Consider the following 16,168-nt stretch of genomic DNA (forward strand, 5'->3'; position numbering starts at 1 on the left):
CCCCAAAAAAATTCAAAAGAGAGTCCAAATTGAGAGATTGAAAATAATCCAGGTTCGTGGTCATAAAAAGAAAAGGCAATGCTTTTCTATAGCTGAATGCAAATATACAGGGTGCGCTCGCTAATGACCTTTATTTCTTTTATATATATATATATATATAAATAATAATTAAACAAACATGTGCAACATAAAAATTTCTCTCGTTGACGATAGGAAGTATGGTTTAGTATTGTATGTAGTATTGGTAGCTGAGTAGATGTATTTTCCGCATTGAATTATCATTAGAGGCTTTATTTAATTCCAGCAATGAAATTTGAAATTGGAATTTCTATGCGTTTTTTGCTTCCTCCCTTTCGCCTTTTGCGAACTTTGAATTCATGGTTCCAATGGGATTCCAAGTTCGCTATAGAATCGACGTGCTTCACTTAATAAAGACTCAAAGGAAGCACTGAGAGTCACATAAGAGTTCCTCTTTTAAAATGAAAGATACCACAGAGTTATTATTTTAGAAAACTGCGAAACGTAGAAAATCCGTTTGAAATGGTTCCAACTAGATAGGAACCAATGGGCTCATTTTTTTTAGAAGAATCTCAACTCTTATTTTAATGTTTTCTTTCCAAACATCACCTAGTACTACTACTTGCTTGGATGCTATAGTTTGTTTACAAAATAACGCGATACCTTACACTGCACATATAGCACAGGCCCAAGTAGCAATGATACTCGATTATTTATGACATTACTGACCATGATGTATAAAACAATAACTAGAAACAGAAAGCCTTTTTGTCCTAATACTCGAGAGAAAAGTACTTTAAGGAAATATGTATCGCTTAAAATGTCAAGTAATGGATTATGATTGGGGTAGAGTCGGTCATGACTCTCTAGCTGCACAGTTTGCAAAAAATGGAAGTGGGTTTGATGTCAAGGAAGACAAACCATATGCAGAGGTAAACAGATTTTTTTTTAAAAAAAAACACCATTTAAGAGTGAAAGCTAACGAAAATAAGCTATGGATGGGTTCATATCATTCAGGTCCTTCAATCGTGATGCAGACTGGCGAGACTCTTGATAAATTATTGACTCCAGAAACGATGGGACAGAAGATTTACGAGAAATACGGAAACCAGCTTCCCTTCTTGTTCAAGGTCCTTTCCATCAACAAGGTTCTTTCCTTGCAAGCTCACCCTGATAAAAAGCTTGGAAAAGAATTACATGCCAACGACCCAAAAAATTATAAGGATGATAACCACAAGCCTGAAATGGCGCTTGCCTTAACAGAATTCCAAGGTCTCTGTGGATTCCGCCACGGTGAGCAAATCAACTCTTTCTTGAAAAACATTCCTCCTTTCCGCGAATTTGTTGGAGAGGAAGCTGCTTTGACATTTGAAAATGAATACAAAAAAAATGAGAGAGAAGCTCTTCGTGAGCTCTTTAACGTTTTGATGAGTAATGATAATGACAAACTCGAAAAATATGCCCCTCAACTTGTCAAATTCGCCAAGGATGCTGATCATGAGTTTGGAGGTAAGCCGTTCGGTGGTCATGATTTAAGTGCATTGATTCTTCGTCTCAATGGTCAATACCCTAATGATATTGGCCTTTTTATTACTCTTTTGCTCAACCACGTTAATTTAAAACCCGGAGAATCCATCTTCCTCCGTGCGTTAGATCCTCATGCGTATATCGCTGGTAACATTGTAGAATGCATGGCTTCTAGTGACAACGTCATTCGTTCAGGGTTCACTTCCAAATTTAAGGATAAGAACACCTTGGTAAAAAACCTAACCTATGAAACTGGCTCTGCTGACGACCAACTCACACGCCCTATTCCGTTCCCAAAGGCGCATGGGACCGGTAAAACCGTCGTCTACAAACCTCCTATCGAAGAATTTAATATTTTGCAAACTACGGTTGCTCCTGGCCAGAAGCAATCAATTCATGATATTCAAGGCCCCAGCATTCTCATTGTTGTAGAAGGAAATGGTCTTCTTCATGGAGAAAATGGAGATATCGCTTCCGTTGCTCCAGGCTTTGTATTTTTTGTTTCTGCCAACTATCCGTTGACTATCTCTTCCTCAACGAAGAACATGGTCGTTTATCAAGCATACTGCGAGTGAGCTTTAAACTTCAATTATGGCTCACATGCTGCGGAATTCTAATTAGCTAGTAGCTACTCGAAAAAAATATAAATCAAAAACAAATTTTTATTAATTATTTAACAAAACAAAAAAGCAAAAAATTTAACAGTTTATAATATTATAAAAATGCAAAAACATGAAAATGCAAAACAAAAAAATCATTCAAACAATGCAGGGTCGTCAGTTTTTCTTTTTTCTTTTTCTAAATGTATGGGTTTTCAATTATTTAAAACTCAAAATATTTTTTGGGTTTTTTTATATTGATTTGAATTGCATTTTAATTATGCAATTCAAAGTAAGCACCACCACCGGTGACGGAAACAGTGCAACCATCATCAGTAGCACCATCTCCATGGAAGGAGCCGTTTTCGTAGCTGCAGTCGTGGCTAAGAGAACCACCATCAGCCTTGATGCTGATCTTGTAGTCAACGTTAGACTTGGAGTTTAAGGGGTTCTTGGACATAGATAACCAGATCTTGCCATCAGTGTAACCTGAACCAAAGTTCAAAGGAGCCCAGTTACCAAAGTCATCACCTTCATTGCCCCAGACGCAAACGTCTTGAGCAGAGCGGCCAGACTTGTTAACGTAGTATTGGGCAGAGGTCTTCTTGTTACCCCAATTGTAGTAATTGTCTTCGTCGACAACAGAGAGAGGTTGTTGAGAACCAGAGTCAATGTTGGTAGGCACGTTCATGTTTTCAGTACCGGGGTAGTCAGTACGGCAAATGGCAACGTTAGAGCCCAAGCTGTTCTTGACATAAGCATTGCCATGACCACCTTCGCAAAGGTTGTTGGAGCCTTTTTGGGTCTTATAGAGTTTGCCATTCTTACACAACAAGCCACCAACGGATTGACCGCTTCCGGGTTGATCCGAAGGCCATTGAGTCTTGGACATACCAGGCTTGCAAGCATAAGAACAGTAGGTGTTATCTTCGCAAGTGGAAGCAGTACCATAATTACCATCGTTCTTTTGAACGCCTGTCCATCCGCCGAAGCCTAGGTAGTCAAGCTTTACAACACCGTCTTGGTCCTCAGGGAAATGCGAGCAATCATAGACACCGTCAGAGAATCCACCACCATCTCTCTTAATAGCGGTTTGATTGTGATGACGATGACCATGGACGTTTCCTACTGGAACAGCGGAAACCAAAGGAGCGAGAGAGATCGCAGAGACGAGTAATTTGCTGAAAAGCATTCTGCTAAAAAGATCAACGATTAAGATATAAAGATAGATGTGAAATCAAAAGAATGATCACTGGTATCAGGACTCGTCGATCGATTTGTCAAGTACAAAGAACATAGAAGGAATCGTCCCAATATTTATAGCATTCTGAAGGCCTTTTTTTTTTTTTCAAAACCTATCAAGAAAACCGTGGCGATTGCCACTTAATAATATAACAAGCCTGTCGGATGCCATTCTCTTGATACTCGTTACCAGTATTCGTCTATTCCCGAGAGCGGGGCAAATTTAGACAGCCAATAATAATACATTTTCCTCTTCCTTTTTCGCCTTTTTTTTTTATTGGCTAAGTTATTCTCCTATCCCCCTGGCCCAAAAGTTCGTTTGACATAATAAGCGAATCAGAAGAAAGATATTCAAAATTTTTTGTGGAGAAATGGGCCCCGTCTGGTAACATAATATAATGAGGCAAAATTAGTCAATCTGGCAATGCGAAAATTTTTTTCTGAGCGTAAATTCACTTTTTGATAGGCGCTTTCTTTCATCTTTGGTCAATGCGAAACGTCTAGAATAAAAGCTATAGCGCATTACCTGGTAAAAGCAATTTTACGCGCAGAAAATAACAGTTTACAGGTGTTTCAAAGTAATTATATAATATAACAGTTAATATGATATTATCTAAGCAATAGAAAACACTTTGAAGAGAAGAAATTCGTATTGTAATCTTTATTTATAAAAACAATATGTTTATATTCTATAGTTCATTAAACTTACAACAAGGATGCGATTCGCATATTAACGACGCTATGCCAGAATGATAAGTTAGCAAAGCAAAGAAGAATGGAGCCATATGTCGGAGAACTTGGTTGATCAGGTTTTATTCAAGAAACGAATAGAAGGAAGTCCGAGAAAAAAACCTATGATCTAAATCTCTAGAAAGGCTCAGCTGCACAACCAGTCATTGAATGCTTTTCAACAAACTTCAGTAAATCAAAGTAGATCCTTTTGATCTTCACGCTTGCGTATCCAGACTTGTTGGATAAGAAAGGTATCATATACTAAGAAATTTTACTCAATCTCTGTGAAATCATTTGTATTCCCGCATACCTTGTACACCATGTCTTATTTACGAGTAAGATTGCTTTACCTATTTCACTGCGCGTTGCAAATTTAATGACATTGAACTTGTAAACAAATCTGTAGCTTGCTAATAAACAGGGCATAAACATAGTATGTATAGGAATGTATTTTAGGAGAAAAACACATTTTGTGTGACAAAATCGTTACAGGAATAGACAATTATGTAATTTATGATACTTTTTTAAAAATTGAATGCTTTTTATTAATATCCTCTTATAGGTGATAACTCGTATTAAGCTATGTAGCACTCGTTACTTTTGGTAACAGTTGAACTTCCCTATGGGTCATACAAAGTATAGACTGTTGCTACCAACCAAAAGGACCACCCACCGTACAGTTAACAGCAAAAAATTCAAAATTCTCTGGTGTGAGTGTAATCTATTTATAAATTTTCCATATCTATACATGTATTTTGAAGCGGTCTGCATTTGTTAGGCTTGAATCAGAGAAAGGTTCTGAAAACGTTTACTACTGTTTTATTTAGCTTGTCCAACAAACGTTATACTTCTTTGAATAGTTACTTATATTCATGGAAATTTGGAATTCGAAATCATATTCATCAGCTGAGTTTGATGATCTAGCTATACAAGTTTCCAACCCTTCGACAGCTAAAACCATAACGCGAACGCCCTCTGTAGAGTCAATGAACATTCCATCTTTTGATACTGAGAATGCTGAGGTACAAGACTTAGGCGGAAATTCTAGCGACGATTTTGAGGATTCTCTAACTGCCCCTATCCAGATTTGTGTAGCGTCCAGTGAGAAAGTATGGACTTTTACAGAAAATCCAGAACTGTCAGATGATGAAAACTTGAGAGTTCTCGAAAATGTATTACGGGACTCTGGTACTACGGACGTCAATCGCATCCATTCTCCGTACCCCAAGCCGGTAAAGAGACCAGCAGGCTTCCCGACGATAAATGCAGTTCATAAGAAACGTGCTATCCCATCTTTTTCTTTAGACAGCAATCCTTCTCACCAAAACCTTTATAATAAAGCCGAATTTTCCAAGGAGGCTTTTGCCTCTCCCATGTATATTAGCCAGCAATCGTCAAATACTTTTACTATTTCAGATGAAGAAAATCAGACGGAAAGTATCTCTTCTTCTCTGCAACCTTTATCCGCCGAAGGTACTTCTATGTTTTCTCATTCGTTTCCGTCCGAGCCAAACACAAGTTCTAATAAATCTCTTGGAAAACGAAACGAAGAACTAGATGCTGTTCTACAGCTTGATAATATCATCAGTACCTTTGAAACACTCCCTCAATCCGTTCAACATTATTTACTCTCTCATCTTTTAAAGAAGTCGAGTAAGCATGCTCTGCAAAAGATATCGGAATTTTTGATCCCCGTCTTCAAAAAGGATTTGCTTTCTAACTTTCCACCCGAGATCAGTCGTATTGTACTTAGCTACCTTGATGCCCCTTCTCTCTGCGCAGTTTCCAAAGTTTGCCGGGGCTGGTCTCGAATGGTGTCTCACAGCGATGAATTTTGGAAAAATCTATTTATTCGAGAGGGATTTTATTGGGACTCTTATGATGACCAAGTAAAAACCCTTTGTTTAAAAAGGTCTCTCTCTAATTGTAATACCATGAAGAAAATTTACCTACGACATTACCAACTTCGAAAACGCTGGATGAATGCACCAAAAAGAATAAAACACTATTCCTTTCCCGTACATGGTGTTGATCTTATTACGAAAGTTCAGTTTGATGATGAAAAAATAGTAGTGAGCACATGCAGCCCAAAAATCAATGTGTATAGCACAAAAACTGGTGCGTTAATAAGAAGCTTAGAAGAACACGAAGGTCAGGTCTGGGCATTCGAGTACATCGGAGATACTTTGGTTACGGGTTCAACAGATAGAACTGTACGCGTATGGGATCTGCGCACAGGAGAATGTAAACAAGTTTTCCACGGACATAGATCTACTATTCGTTGCATAAAAATCGTTTGTAGAAATAATTTAAATACGGATATAATGGCTGAAAAGGAAAACAATATTAATTCTGCTTCATTAATGCCACCCTATATAGTATCTAGTTCTCGTGATTGTACAATTCGTCTTTGGAGACTACCTGACCTTAATGACCCTCCCTTTATGAACCAAAGAGCGAATAACGAAGAAAACGAAAATTCTCCTACTCCGACTAATCCTTATCATTTACGAACACTCAGAGGTCATACAGATTCTATCAGAGAAGTAGCATGCGAAGGCGATACTATTGTGAGCGCGAGTTATGATGGCACAGTGCGTGTTTGGAGAGCTTCAACTGGTGCCTGTTTGCATGTTTTACGTGGGCATGTCGGTCGAGTTTATAGTGTTGCCATCGATAGTAGTGGAAAACGCTGTATGAGTGCGGGTCTAGATGCCAAAATACGAATCTGGGATACAGAAACGGGTGAGCTAATACAAGTTCTTAATGGACACTCAAGTCTAGTTAGCCAAGTAACTCTGAAAAATGATTTTCTCGTCTCTGCTTCAGCTTCTCCGGACAATTCATTAAGAGTGTGGGATACAAAGTCGGGAAAATGCCTCTGTTTTCTAAAGTGTCCCATTGGTCATATATTCTTTCAGCATGATGAAAGTAAAATTATAAGCGGCAGTAAAAATAAATTACAGTTATGGGATATTCGAAGTGGAAAATTGGTCCGTGATTTGCTGACAGAACTGGATTCAATATGGCAAGTTGGTTACAACGAGAATATCTGTGTAGCCGCTGTATTACGAGATAATCGGTTTTGGATTGATGTATTAGACTTCGGCTCTTCAGCAAGTTCCTCGTGAAGGCAGTGTAGATGGAAGAAAATGTTAATCTGGTCGGTCCTTAATGGTCGTGAATTATTATTTCTATTCTTTGTTTTCAACGAACTTTTTTCATTTCTGAAACGTTTTTGCAAGTAATGCACAAAGTCTAATTTGCGGATTTTTCGATGATGATATATTTGATGTCATTTAATTGAGTTTATAATGTTTATTATGGAATATGGATGCATCTCTTATCGCTATTAAGGAGGAAAACAGGTTCGCAGAAATAAACTGGAACTGACTCACCGTCTTTGATCTGTAGCTTATGAAAGTGTAGTTCTCTTTCGTCCTTTTCATCACTTTCTTTCTCCGCGAGTTTACATACTCAATAGAAAGCATGCCGATTTCGACTTATTTTTAGGTAAAGAAACCTGAATACCGGAATAACAAGCTACAATGTCTATATGGTAAGCCTTATTAGCTATTGCTAATAATCTTAGACTTTATTTTATATTTATGATAATAGCATATTTTTTCCTGTCTAAATTTTATATCTTTGATATAGATATGCCGAACCTCCATGGATTAACATATTCTATCTAAAATGATCTTGACTATACATAAAATCTAATGTATATTTATACTCTTACAATATTTCACTCATCAGTAGAGAAGTTTGAAACCAATTGTAAGTAGTATACTTGTTGAATTGTCACAAGAATAACACCAAATACGAATAAATTATAAATGGAATAAGAAATGGAGAATTGTCATACGTATTGGGAACTGGATGAAATTCATTTTACTCTACGTATTCCCATGAGCCTGATTGACAAAGATGGATCAATAAACAAGTCATTTGGTTGACCTGCAAAAACTATCTTACTGGAGATTTGTTCTGGAGACAGCCACCTCAATAGTAGCTCTAATCTAATAAAGTAAAAGCTATTCCTAAGTCATGAATCATTGGATTTTTCTTATTGCTTGGATTTGTGTTTTCACTTGTTTTCTTGTTTTGTCTTGGTTCAGTAACGTCATAAAACAATATACTCCATATTGTTATAAAATATGTGTAATACTCGACAATGTCAAGGCCTTCTCTGTCTGTGCAGGTATCTCACACTGTAAAAGTTATTTATTTTGAGTGATATAAATACTTGGACGTTGTTTGTACTTCGCATAAAGACGGTAGTAATTTCCAGAACTTTTTTAAAGTAAATCGAGAGTATCAAAACGACCTTATTTAACCAAACTAGCCATAAGCTTCCAATTTGAATATTTCGACTGTCGACTCATGATATATATAGCATTTCTGGTATAGTCAATTTAATGTAGTTTTATGTGACTGATAGTTTCTTTTCTTTATGATTACAGGCGCCGAACTTCTAATATAAACGTTCTGAAAAGCGGTTCCATGCTTTGTTTACTATTTGTAATATGGAGGTGCTTTAAAGTTATGACATTCGATAATATTTCTATAAACCATTCTATTGTAATATTTATCGTTTTAAAAAACACCTATCATGACAGTAACGCTGACATAAATATTCCAAATATCATACTAAAATTGATGCGACGCGCCTTATAAATGTGCGCTGCATGTCAACCTTGAACCCTTAGCCAAGTAATATAAAAATGGAAGCAATAAAAAAGGAAGCCATTGCTGATGATTATTTAAACTTGAAAGAATTGTTTTTAATTGCAGTTTCTATGATCTGCTATTCAAGGTAAACTACATTGCAAAATGATGCCACGTAAATTCTTAAAGAGGGTATTTCAACTAATTGTATAAGGAATTGTTTCCATAGAGACGTTTATAAACACGTTGAAGCGTTACAAAGTGCTTTAATTAAAAGAGACGCGTTTTTACCTTTGGTTCCTATCGTACGTATTCAGGAAGGAACTGATTCATACGCGGACAAATTTTTAGAAAACATCGTATGTTCACGTTTATAATGCATAACTAAAACAACAGAAACTGTATGTATATCCTTTTATTGCTTCTAAAACTCGGTTCACGGTGTACCTTGTATTTTCTAGTAAAGGGCTACCTGGATTAAACATTGAAACAGAACATATCGAAAAGATTTATGCTTTCGAAATCAATTCGGATGGAAGATTACTAAACTGGAATAATGAAAATACACTTAAAACCTTCTTCATAAAACTTATGCAAGATTTACAATCAGAGTCGAAAACAGAAGGTAAGCAGGTTAGATGGTTTATCAGCTAACAAACAGAATCAAATTCAGACATGAAGTGTGTTCAGGTTATGACTCAAACAAATGCCATCTCCTTAAACCGGACTAAATTGGATTCTCGCTTAACCCTTGAACAAGATGAAAACGTGAAAACCCTTGTCTGTTCTCATACCACAAACCTGAAAAGCTTAACATCTATCACATCAAAGGCGGAGTCGTATGAATAAAATGTAAATTCATTTCGAATACTAACTAATGATTAGTCTTGTTGTTTTACAAAATGGAGATAATCAAGAAGATGACCCTATGAGTATTATCGAACTATTCGAAAAGGAAACTGATGATATTGAGGATCCAATTACTACCTCACAGGTGAAAATTGATTCTGAATTGGAGTCATTTTTGCAACCAACATACAATACTCAGCCTACTGAATCGACTCAGCCTTTAGAGCCCGAATATGAGGAAACTGAAAAACAAACAAAGATAACTATCCCAAAGACTGGGTTACGAGAAATTAAAAATCAAAATAATGAATCCAGAAAAGGAAATATCTCTTTAACAAAACCCAAGGTATCGTCTACGAAGGAAATACAGAATAATACGAATCACATAGGCTGCGAATGTGGTGACATTAGTGAAGAGCAAGATATGGTAAGTATCGTACAAATTACTTTCTATAACGATTATTTAGTTTCAGTGTGATTCTTGTAAAGGATGGGTTCATTGCTACTGTTATGGCTTTGAAAGTGATAGTGATCCTCGCCAGCCCAGCAATCTACTTTGTTATACCTGTTTACTTAGCGAGTCTGAACCGCAGCTATATGACAGGATGACGGTACTCACGGTTTATCGACGCGCAATCCAGTCCGCTTGGGTTTTCGGTTACGAAGGGGCCCAAAAACTAGCAAAGAGATTAAGTATGCATAGTAACAAGGGCTACGTGAGGTCCAAAGGTACTTTACTAACTAAAAAAATTAGACTGTAATCTGGCCGATGCAAGAAAAATTGAAACAAGGATGATCAATGAAGGAATCTTAAATACTGAGAAAGGAAAAAGAAGCACCGCTCAAATTGTCAAAACTTCAGAAATGGTCGACTATTTGAAAGATAAATACTTTTCTCCTTCGCGATGGATTGCTCATTTAAATTTTAAGAACTATCGCAGAGAGAACAGACCGGTATATATGAAATCATTCCTTTCTATACCTGCTGGCAAAACAGCAAATTCAAGAAGAAAACGTATTAGGTTAACAAATGACGATCCGTCGTCATCGATGAAACCACTTCGAATATGAAATTTGCGGTCTATTGTAGAGGCACTTAAATTGCTTTTGCTATTTGTTATGTATTGTTTTTAGTTTATATATCTAAAACATGATTTGTTTATTAAAAAAATCAAAAATAATAAACTCGTTATTTAGGATACTTTTCACGCAATAGATTACGGTAAGTCGGGTTTCCAGTTCAACTTTTGCGATCCCTATTCTTTGCAACACCAAACAGAAGCTTTTCTTAACCATCGTATTCATAAAAAAGCCTTTCCTAGGCTCCACAGGATTCCTCTCACGTTATTACTCTATTTATCTAAAAAGAAAATGGCTACAGACTGTCCTCCTACCATTGCCCTAAGAAAGACAGAGAAACTTAGCAAAGACAAGTCACTCAACTTTTTAGAAGGATACGTCGGAAAGATTGAGCAATTCCAAGATGAGAAGTCTGGAAGCGAAAGTGTTTTATCTCAATTGAACCGCGTTTTGATGTATTTGAGAGGTGAAGATGTTCCACTCCTTGTTAACAATCCAGTTGACGAGACCCCATCAACCAAAGAATTGGGCGAAGAAACAGTCAACAAGCCAGAAGAAAAGACTTCAAAGAAGCATGGCCGTGAAGAGGATATGTCTTTGTCTAAAGAGGAGCGGAAGCGTTTAAAGAAAGAGCAGAAAAAGTCTGCAAGAAGAGAAAAAGAAGAATCTCGTAAAGCAGGCCAGGAAAAAGAAACCGAAAAGGATGAAGGAAACGAAGATAGTCAGTGATTTTTCTTTTATTTAAATTGTTAGGATTCTACTGCTGCTGGTAAACATTCCTACTTACAAAATACATAATCTCTGTGGTTTTTTGGGGATGCTGCTTATATTTTTGGTTCAAGGTTAGAAGAAAATAGGGATTCTTATTCATCATTTCATTTCATACATATCAATAGCTAAATAAAAAATGTAGTCTGGTAATTACTCAACGTCAATGACTTTCCTTTACTTACTATGAAACGAAGTCTAAAGCAGGCTTATAAGAGAGCAAAGCATACAACTTATAACGACCATCCAAATTTAAAAATTGATGTTTCCTTTTATGTTTGGTATAAACAACAACTAGAGCCTTTCTTTCTATCGATTCTTTTATGGATTTCAACTACTTTTCTTCGTTTTTGAATATTCTCCTATCAAGTATCATTGCATTTATACACTTATCATGACCTTCCTCAGTCTATAATATATGTGACCTAAAGTAAGGCGATTCACTCGTACCCTTATGCTTGACGTAGAAAAATAGGGTTGACAGGGATAAAGTACTCCAGTGAACTATGTTAAACGAACGTCGTGCATCAAACGAAGAATTATTGACTTATGAGCCTGGATGGGTTTGCAAATAGCAAATATCTGAGAGGGAAAGGGCATAGAACTTTTCGGTTTTGAGTGCCTTTTTAAGGTCAATTTTCAAAGTAATATGAATCATCCATTCATCTATGATACAATATTATGGATCCTTTCGAGTAGGTTCGAAAATTACCTTTGAGTGGAATTTGACTCTGGTGAATGAAAAGGAAGGCCGTTACTAACAACTCGTTTAGTATTAATTGATTTTTTCTTTCGAGAAGTTAAGACGAGAGGCGCTTTTCGAGTACCCAGAAAGGGACCTATTCTTTTGGTTGCTGCTCCTCATGCCAACCAGGTAAGTAAAGTGGATGATTCGACTGCGCCCTTCCATAGGAAGTTTTGGTGATACAGAGTTTATTCTTTTTTTCTTTCATTCTCAATTGCTGTTATGTTAACAAAGTTCAGTTTGTTGATCCTTTGATTTTGATGCTTCAATTACGACGGGAAGTGAATCGACGAACATCGACATTGGTTGCTGCTAAAAGTTATCGCCAAAAAATTATTGGTGCTTTCTCTAGGGCTTTTGGTGCAATTCCGGTGGAGCGTGCACAAGACTTAGCTATACGTGGTAAGGGCAAAATCTTCATTTTACCCAATGGGGACCAAACCGAAGTTCATGGAAAGGATACAGAGTTCACAAATCATCGTCCTGGGGACACAATTATTCTTCCAAACAATTCCGGGAGCACTCACATAGCCTCCATTGAAAGCGATAACTTAATACGGATCAAACGTGAATTTCGTGAGGAAGATGCTGTACGCGTGCTCCATTCTGCCGAGGGATGCACTTACAAGGTGGCTCCTGAAATCAACCAAGCAGTTGTATTCGATAATGTTAGACGACGTCTCGTTGATGGCGCCTGTATTGCAATTTTCCCAGAAGGTGGCTCGCATGACCGACCTGAAATGCTTCCGCTAAAAGCCGGCGTTGCTATTATGGCCCTTGAAACCCTTTCTCAAAATCCAGATTGCGGCCTTCAAATTGTCTCTTGTGGTATGAACTACTTTCATCCCCACCGGTTTCGTTCGCGTGCCGTTTTAGAGTTCGGCTCTCCCTTATCTATCCCTGAAGAGTACATCCAGCTTTATAAGGACGGAAACCGTCGCCAGGCTATACAAGGTGTCTTGGATATGATATATGGCTCGCTTTTGTCCGTAACGGTACAAACTCCCGATTATGAAACGTTGATGGTTATTCAAGCTTGTCGCCGATTGTACAAGCCAGCTCATGTCCAGATTTCATTGCCAAAAGTAGTTGATTTGAATCGTAAATTAATTACCGGATATAATCATTTCAAAAATGATCCCCGAGTAATACGTTTGCATGATCGGATCCTTCTTTACAACCGGCAGTTGTATCGCTTGGGGATTCGTGATCATCAAGTGCAAGGCCTTCGGTATTCCCGATTTTTGATCTTGTACAAGCTACTTTATAGCTGCTGTAAACTCTTTTTGCTAGCACTCGGCGCTTTGCCAGGCGCTATCCTTTTTTCTCCTGTCTTTATCGCTGCAAAACGCATCAGCGTTCGCAAGGCTGAAGAAGCTCTGAGAGGATCGACTGTCAAGATTCAAGGTCGTGACATTTTGGCTACCTGGAAACTACTGGTCGCGTTAGGAATGACCCCCATCTTATACTCATTTTATGCATTGCTTTGCTGTTACTTTATTTACTCATACAAATTAATCCCTCATTCAAGTGTTTTTGTTTATGCTATCCCAATAATATCTTCGGTCTTGTTCCCTATGGTTACTTATGCGGCTTTGCGCTTTGGTGAAGTGGCTGTTGATATTTATAAGTCCATTCGACCCCTTTTCCTTGCATTAATTCCTTCCAAAGCGAATGCCGTATACATTTTACAACATGAACGAGAAGAGCTCGTTGCTGAAGTAACAGACGTAATAAACACGTTAGGACCGGAATTATTCCCAGATTTCGATGCCCATCGTTTGGTTCCAGAAAAACAAGAGCGTCCGTCAAGGTATACTCGTCGTCTTAGTTCTTCAGTCGAATCCGATGTGGATAATTTATCCCAACTTCATGAAACGGATATGAATGCTGATGCTAAAGATTATATTCTATCTCAAGGCGACGTATATTTATATTCGCCTTATCCTCGTGAATTAACAAGTTCGACCCCCGAGGAGGAAATAGGCAACGAAAACAAGGCATACCTCATACGTAAAGCATTGCGTGAAAGAATGGGACTACGCATGAGCCAAAAGAATGACTCGCGAGAGTTTACTCCGGACGGGGTCTTTAGTGAATCCGACGATCAATTAAGTGATTAAGATAACGATATGATTATAAAAAAAAATATTTGTTCTTGCTTTCGAAGATCTTGTTCTACTTCAGGTTGAGATGAAAAAAAATGGGTATTGTAATTCTCTCTTTTGACAAAGGCAGAATTAATTACAGACGATAATGTGTTTCAAATTATAATTGTAATAACCTGTTTCTCCTTTGATATTATCAATGTTTCTCGGGATAATAATGCGTGATCAAACGTTTAATTCAACTTGAAAGAGCACTGAAAATTCATGGAAGTGTTTTTTATTATGTGGTATCTAAATTCGTTCGATGAATTAGATTGATTTCGAAAATCGATTTCTAGTGGTGGTGTAAGCCATTACTAAATTCATAGAAGCTTATTTCGTTGCATTTTTTATATTTCTTGTATATGTAAAAAGTCTGTTAGTTAATACAAGCGAATAAAAACGACTTTGTCTTCACGACCTACTGAAAGAACCCTGTAAGTTTTTACTTTCAAAACTTTTTAGATTGAGATATGACAAATATTTAGAATTCTGGTTTCATTGTTTCAACAAACTGTAAGTGACAGGACGATCCAATAGTTAGGCTCCCGTTCCAATTTTCTCTTACAGTACATCTTTATTTAAAACCTCAACATTATAAATTCGAGTCAATTGGTTTGGGTTAACCTACGGAAGTGTATAAGGCGAAAACAACTGTATACATGCAATCCCATAACAAAAACTTATTTAAGAGTTCAGTGTCAGAGTCACTGACTTCAACGGCTCCATTGTTGAGTAGAAATATTTATGATCAGACTCTAAATCGAATCCGTAATGCTGAAGTAAACTTGTCTTGTTTTGCTTTCTTATTTAGTGAATTAATCCAGAGGATACAATCTCAAGTGTCTGGTATTCAAGAATTTGAAGAAAAGTAAGAATCCGTTGGAAGGAAGTCTTTTGCAGTGAAACTGACTATTTTCTTTTTAGGCTGAATGAACATGGATATCGGGTCGGACAAAGGCTAATAGAGTTGGTAATCTGGAGAGAAAGGAATCCCAAACGTGAAATTCGCATCCTGAATGTTCTTCAATACATTCATTCTACTTTATGGAAATATCTTTTTGGACGACACGCAGACTCTCTTGAAAAATCAAAGGAGAATGAAGACGAATGTAAGTTCAATTTTATTGAAGATAAAGCTTCACAGCTTTTCATGGTGAACCTGCTTCGTCTAACTTTTATAGACATGATCGTCGATAACAATCCTCTATTCAACAAGTTCATTTCTGTGCCAAAAGAAATGAGCCAACTTAATTGCTGTGCCTATTTGGCTGGCATTGTAGAAGGCTTCTTGGACAGTGCGCAATTTGTAAGTTTTCCCATCTACACGGGGCCGCGATCCTATACTTGAATTGACACTTCATCTTTTCGATGGAATTTATTCTTGCAGTCATTTATCGAAGACATGAATATCTTGAGCGACGGGAAGTTTCACTGGCAAGATGAAATGAAGATAAATCAAGCCACTTAGCCGGGTTCTCCCTATTACTCGTGTATTTCTTTTATTGTTTATGCTAACTCTAAAATTATAGCCTTGCAAAGCTTCGGCACATACTGTACCCCTTGCTCAACACTCTCAACGAACTGTTATCCTCGTCAAAATTCAACCTTCTGTCTTGGCTAGGGAAGAACTTCTTGGATAACAATTTGGTTTGATAAGGTAATATAATGCATCTACTTAGACAAATTCAAATTTAAATTAAATGATGAAGCTGAAAATAAACTCTTTTTGTTTGGATTCTAGCAATTCTGGCTTTGTTTACTATATTACGAAGCTTAAACTTCATTGC

The 16,168-nt window shown here is 37.2% G+C and overlaps 7 protein-coding genes across 7 annotated transcripts; 6 read left to right on the forward strand and 1 right to left on the reverse strand.

Moving 5' to 3' along the window:
- Positions 1–715: 715 nt before the first annotated feature.
- SPOG_03019 (mannose-6-phosphate isomerase) lies at positions 716–2,237 on the forward strand. The gene is made up of 2 exons (XM_013165680.1): positions 716–950; positions 1,011–2,237. The coding sequence occupies exons 1-2, from the start codon at positions 825–827 to the stop codon at positions 2,118–2,120; spliced, it is 1,236 nt and encodes a 411-aa protein (XP_013021134.1). The 5' UTR covers positions 716–824; the 3' UTR covers positions 2,121–2,237.
- Positions 2,238–2,418: 181 nt separating this feature from the next.
- On the reverse strand, positions 2,419–3,558 carry SPOG_03018 (beta-glucosidase Psu2; the record flags this gene model as incomplete). The annotated part of the gene is made up of 2 exons (XM_013165679.1): positions 2,419–3,340; positions 3,500–3,558. 2 exons carry the CDS (start codon positions 3,556–3,558, stop codon positions 2,419–2,421), a joined length of 981 nt encoding a protein of 326 aa, XP_013021133.1.
- Positions 3,559–4,438: 880 nt separating this feature from the next.
- SPOG_03017 (F-box/WD repeat protein Pop1) lies at positions 4,439–7,249 on the forward strand (the record flags this gene model as incomplete). Its single annotated transcript, XM_013165678.1, has 3 exons — positions 4,439–4,453; positions 4,562–4,624; positions 4,979–7,249. 3 exons carry the CDS (start codon positions 4,439–4,441, stop codon positions 7,247–7,249), a joined length of 2,349 nt encoding a protein of 782 aa, XP_013021132.1.
- A 1,596-nt stretch (positions 7,250–8,845) lies between these two features.
- SPOG_03016 (linear element associated protein Hop1) lies at positions 8,846–10,734 on the forward strand (the record flags this gene model as incomplete). Its single annotated transcript, XM_013165677.1, has 7 exons — positions 8,846–8,937; positions 9,004–9,148; positions 9,186–9,414; positions 9,451–9,628; positions 9,675–10,065; positions 10,106–10,331; positions 10,393–10,734. 7 exons carry the CDS (start codon positions 8,846–8,848, stop codon positions 10,707–10,709), a joined length of 1,578 nt encoding a protein of 525 aa, XP_013021131.1. The 3' UTR covers positions 10,710–10,734.
- A 53-nt stretch (positions 10,735–10,787) lies between these two features.
- SPOG_03015 (DNA-directed RNA polymerase I complex subunit Ker1) lies at positions 10,788–11,655 on the forward strand. The gene has a single exon (XM_013165676.1). The coding sequence runs from the start codon at positions 11,010–11,012 to the stop codon at positions 11,445–11,447; it is 438 nt and encodes a 145-aa protein (XP_013021130.1). The 5' UTR covers positions 10,788–11,009; the 3' UTR covers positions 11,448–11,655.
- Positions 11,656–12,048: 393 nt separating this feature from the next.
- On the forward strand, positions 12,049–14,780 carry SPOG_03014 (glycerol-3-phosphate O-acyltransferase). Its single transcript, XM_013165675.1, has 3 exons — positions 12,049–12,181; positions 12,260–12,360; positions 12,471–14,780. The coding sequence occupies exons 1-3, from the start codon at positions 12,136–12,138 to the stop codon at positions 14,352–14,354; spliced, it is 2,031 nt and encodes a 676-aa protein (XP_013021129.1). The 5' UTR covers positions 12,049–12,135; the 3' UTR covers positions 14,355–14,780.
- A 101-nt stretch (positions 14,781–14,881) lies between these two features.
- Positions 14,882–16,066, forward strand: SPOG_03013 (TRAPP complex subunit Trs31). Its single transcript, XM_013165674.1, has 4 exons — positions 14,882–15,249; positions 15,306–15,490; positions 15,563–15,687; positions 15,911–16,066. The coding sequence occupies exons 1-4, from the start codon at positions 15,041–15,043 to the stop codon at positions 16,019–16,021; spliced, it is 630 nt and encodes a 209-aa protein (XP_013021128.1). The 5' UTR covers positions 14,882–15,040; the 3' UTR covers positions 16,022–16,066.
- Positions 16,067–16,168: the final 102 nt, after the last annotated feature.

The sequence above is a fragment of the Schizosaccharomyces cryophilus genome (genome assembly GCF_000004155.1).
Source record: "Schizosaccharomyces cryophilus OY26 unplaced genomic scaffold supercont4.1, whole genome shotgun sequence".
NCBI classification, from domain to species: domain Eukaryota; kingdom Fungi; phylum Ascomycota; class Schizosaccharomycetes; order Schizosaccharomycetales; family Schizosaccharomycetaceae; genus Schizosaccharomyces; species Schizosaccharomyces cryophilus.